The sequence below is a fragment of the Vulpes vulpes genome, chromosome 12, assembly GCF_048418805.1.
Source record: "Vulpes vulpes isolate BD-2025 chromosome 12, VulVul3, whole genome shotgun sequence".
Classification (NCBI taxonomy): domain Eukaryota; kingdom Metazoa; phylum Chordata; class Mammalia; order Carnivora; family Canidae; genus Vulpes; species Vulpes vulpes.
This window is the reverse complement of record NC_132791.1, coordinates 99478201-99482634: the sequence shown is the minus strand read 5'-3', so window position 1 is coordinate 99482634 and position 4434 is coordinate 99478201. Positions and strand designations below refer to the sequence as shown.

The 4434-nt window shown below is 63.6% G+C and overlaps 1 protein-coding gene across 1 annotated transcript; it reads left to right on the top strand.

The window, feature by feature from the left end:
* The first annotated feature begins 824 nt into the window (after positions 1 to 824).
* Positions 825 to 3611, top strand: FOXQ1 (forkhead box Q1). The gene has a single exon (XM_072729244.1). The coding sequence runs from the start codon at positions 1746 to 1748 to the stop codon at positions 2787 to 2789; it is 1044 nt and encodes a 347-aa protein (XP_072585345.1). The 5' UTR covers positions 825 to 1745; the 3' UTR covers positions 2790 to 3611.
* The last annotated feature ends 823 nt before the right edge of the window (positions 3612 to 4434 follow it).

Genomic DNA, 4434 nt, shown 5'->3' with positions numbered 1-4434 from the left:
CAAAGGCAGGAAAAAGGAGGAAGGACCCCTCGGCGTGCAAGGGCAGCGGTTACGAGTGCGCTCCAGGGCAGACACCGCCTAGGCCCCGTCCCCCCTTCGCGGCACGCAAAGGCCCCCCCCTCCCACGGGCCCTCGCCGCAGCAGGAGTCCCCTAGGGGGGAGCCTCGCGCCCTCCGCCCCCGCCCCGGCCCCGGGGCACACCCTCCCCGCGCCCCGCCGGCCGCCCGGGGACAGAGGGGACTCGGCCAGCAGCCAGGTGGAGGGGGCGAGAGGGAAGGGAGGGTCAGAGGCCGCTGAGCGAGCCAGAGCCCAGGTCACCGGAAAAGAAAAATGAGTTCACAATTTCAAGTGTAGTGGAGAAAGAGAGAAGAAAAGAAAAAAAGAAAAGAAAAGAAAAGAAAAGAAAAGAAAAGAAAGAAAGAAAGAAAGAAAAAGAAAGAGAGAGAGAAAGAAAAAAAGAAAAAGAAAGAAAGAGAGAGAGAGAAAGAAGAAAGAAAGAAAGAAAGAAAGAAAGAAAGAAAGAAAGAAAGAAAGAAAGAAAGAAAAAAGAGGACGAGGAGGAGAAGGAAGGAAGGGAAAGGAAAGAATGAAGGAAGGAAGGAGAGGAGAGAGGAGAGGTGCGGAGAAGAGGGGAGGGGAAGGAAGAGGAGAGGAGGAGAGGAGAGGGGGAGACGGGGGGAGGGGAGGGAGGGGGGAGAGACAGGGCAAGGGGAGGGGAGGAAAGGGGGGAGGAGGGGAGAGGAGGGGAGGGGGAGACGGGGGGGGGGGGGGGGGGGGAGGGGAGGGGAGGATGCGCAGAAGAGCAGCATGGGAGGGTGCCGGCGTGTGGCTCCCATAAAGGGTCCCGGGGAGTGCCCGACGCTGTCCTCGCGGGCTGGGGAAGCTGCCGTCGGGGCCGCCGGGGCTTGGCTTTCGGACGCCGCGGGTTCGGGACCCGGAGAAGCGGGCACCGCGCGGGGGTTGGGGATCCGCAGACCGGGGCGGCGACCCCCGGGCCCCCTCCCCCTCCCCCTCCCGCTCCCCCTCCCCTCCCGGTGCGCGGCCCGCAGCGCCTCCGCGGGGCCCCGAGGTGGGCCGGCTCACACCTGGGCGCGGGGCGGGGCGCGGGGCGGGGCGGGGCGCGCACCTCGGAGCTGCTCGGCCGCGGCGCGCGGGCCTCCCATTGGCGGCAGGCGGAGGACGGAGGGCGGAGGGCGGCGGCCGTGGGGCGGGCGTGGGGCGGGCCGGGCCGGCCCAAAACAAACAACCTGCGCGGGGCGGGCGGCCTGGGGCGCGCCCTGCGGGAGCCGCGTCGCCCGGGCCGGCGCCCCCTCCCCTCCCCTCCCCTCCCCTCCCCTCCCCCCCCCGCCCGCGCCAGGCCCCGCCCCTCCCCGGGCGGCCGCGGGGTTATATTGCGCCGGGCGAGGTGCGGGGGACGCAGAGCGGCGGGCGGGCGCGGACATGCGGCCTGGCTCGGCCGGGCCGGGAGGGCGGCTGCGGGCGCCGCGGCCTCGCGGACGGGGCCGGGCGGGCGCTCGGCGCTGACGGCGGCGCGACCCCGGGCGGCCCCCGCGGGCCTGGGTGCATGGCGGAGGCTGCCGGCCGCTGCTCGCCGCACCGAGTCCCCGGGCCCGCGCCTGCCGCCGCCCGCCCCTGCTAGCTCGCCAGGCGGCGGCGGCCCCCGGAGCCGGCCCGGGCGGGCGCGGCGCAGCGGCGCGGAGCGCGGGGCCCCCGGAGAGGCGCGGCAGGCCGGGCGCGGCGCGGGCATGAAGCTGCAGGACGAGGCGGGCGGCGCGCCGGGGGCCGCGGGCGGCGACGACGCGCTGGGCTCGGACGGCGACTGCGCGGCCAACAGCCCGGCGGCGGGCGGCGGGCGGCGCGGCGGGGAGGGGGGCGCGGGCGGCGGGGGGCGCGGCGCGGAGGGGCGCGCGGGGGAGGGCGCGGCGGCGGCGGCGGCGGCGGGGGGCGCGGGGGCCGCGGGGGCCGGCGAGGGCGCGCGCCCCAAGCCCTACACGCGGCGGCCCAAGCCGCCCTACTCGTACATCGCGCTCATCGCCATGGCCATCCGCGACTCGGCCGGGGGCCGCCTGACGCTGGCCGAGATCAACGAGTACCTCATGGGCAAGTTCCCCTTCTTCCGCGGCAGCTACACGGGGTGGCGCAACTCGGTGCGGCACAACCTGTCGCTCAACGACTGCTTCGTCAAGGTGCTGCGCGACCCCTCGCGGCCCTGGGGCAAGGACAACTACTGGATGCTCAACCCCAACAGCGAGTACACCTTCGCCGACGGGGTCTTCCGCCGCCGCCGCAAGCGCCTGGGCCACCGCGCGGGGGGCCCCGCGGCCGGGCCGCGGCCCGACGACGCGGCGGCCCAGCCCCCCGCGGCCCAGCCCCCCGCGGCCCAGCCCGCGCCCGCCTCGCCCGGCCGCCGGGAGGGGCGCGCCAGCCCCGCGGGCCGGTTCTCCAGCCCCTTCGCCATCGACAGCATCCTCAGCAAGCCCTTCCGCAGCCGCCGCGCCGCGGACGCGGGCCCCGGGGCGCACCTGCCGTGGGCCGCCCCGCCCTGCGCGCCGCTGCCCGCCTGCCCCGCGCTGCTCCCGGGCGCGGCCCTGCTGCCGCTGTGCGCCTACGGGGCGGCCGAGCGCGCGCTGCTGGGCCCCGACGCGCCGCCCCCGCTGCTCGCGCCCCTCGCCAAGGGGCCCCGCGGCCCCGCGCACCTGTACTGCCCCCTGCGGCCGCCCGCGGCCCCGCCCCGCGGCCCGGGGCCGCACCTGCACCTGCCCTTCCCGGCGGAGACGCTCCTGGCCTGAGCCCGCGCGGCCGCCCCGGCGAACCGGCCGGCACACGAGACTCTCCATCAGACGTGCCTTAAAGCTAATGCACCTGCGACGCGGACGCGCCACCTGCGGCCCGAACGCCTGGCTCCTCCCCTGGCGACCCGGCGAAGGCCGCACCGCTTCTCCGCGGCTGCTGCGGGCCCTTGACCCAGCTTCACAGAGACTTTTCCTACCTTCTCACCGCCCGGGCTCCCCCCTTTATTCTTATTCTTTTTTTTTTTTTCTTGTTTGTCGCACCTTGCGTTGATTTGTCCCCTTAAAAACAAGCATCAGGGAACCATTCTATATGATAAATGATATGACTACTGTTTGGGGCCGAGTGCACCCCCCACACCCACCCCGCTCCTTGTAAGTATGTGGCATTTACAGGCATGACTGAGTGTCAGACAAGCGTCGGAGAATCTCCAGTCATCTTTTTCTGCTATTGACCAATGCTTCACTGTGCCAAAAGACAAAAAAAAAAAAAAAAAAAAGAAAGAAAGAAAGAAAGTTGGGTTTTGTAATTAAATTATTTATATATTTTTGAGACCTGAATCGAAAAAATGTTGCAGGCAACGGGCTACAGCTTTATTAGTGGTTGGGTGATCTCAGACTGTGGTCTCCTCGGGCCAAGCGATGTCTTTTAAAGGGAAAGTTAGCATTATGTATGTGGGGTGCCAGGACCACTGCCACGGAAAAACGAGTGTGATTTTTATTTTTAATATTATTTTATTTGTGTCTGTACATATTCATGTATAAATTTTATGAAACCCAGGCATAGTGCTTATTTTTTAATAAAACTCACAACTGACTTTAGCACTTCGTGGTGGTGGGCTGGAGATGGAGAGTTTTTTGTTTTTTTTTTTTTTAATATATATATATATATATTTCCCTCACCCTGCCCCTGCTAGGGAAATGGGTTCAGGTTTTACTTTCAAAAAACTTCCGGGGGTGAAGGTGTCAAATAACTTATTGAATAATTCAAGAAAGGGTAAAGGTAGAGGCAGAGTGCAGGCTTCCTTACTAACCAATTGCCCTACAGATCTCCAGGATGCGGAATCATGTTCCATCAACATGATTTCTTAGACTTCAATAACTTCCATGAGAGCTCACTTAAAAGCTACTGAACTAGTGATAAGGTGTGTGCCACCCCCCCCCCCCAAGAATCCTTCAGCCGACAAATTGAGCTACTGACAAGCTCACAGTCATGCAGACATTTTTAAGTAAATTGGTTCTGACTTGGAGCTCAGAGAGCTGGAAACAATCTTGGCATAACACTATCTCAATACACAAAGATTTCTTCAGGGCAGGTTTTAAAAGCATTTTGAAAGTCAGTGTTTTTTGTCAAAATGAAACCTCTACCTTTTTAGAAGTGCAAAAGTTAAAAAAAAAAAAAGTGCAAAAGTTGTTTATGAACCAAACAGTATTTGGGGGTTTTTTGTTTTGTTTTTTGTTTTTTGTTTTTTGGTTTTTTTTTTTCATTCTCTCCCTTCATATGAGGGCAGTGTCTGTAGAGGTGAGACTGCCGGGCCCATTTCAGTTGTGATCTGAAGAGAAAAATCCCACCTCGGATAGGGCAAAGACCATTTCTCATACTAAAAAAAAAAGAGGGTTTTGATCAAAGGAAGTACCAGAAAAC

Excerpts from the sequence above, each read along its gene's own strand:
- FOXQ1 (XM_072729244.1), top strand. The coding sequence starts at position 1,746 with ATGAAGCTGCAGGACGAGGCGGGCGGCGCGCCGGGGGCCGCGGGCGGC.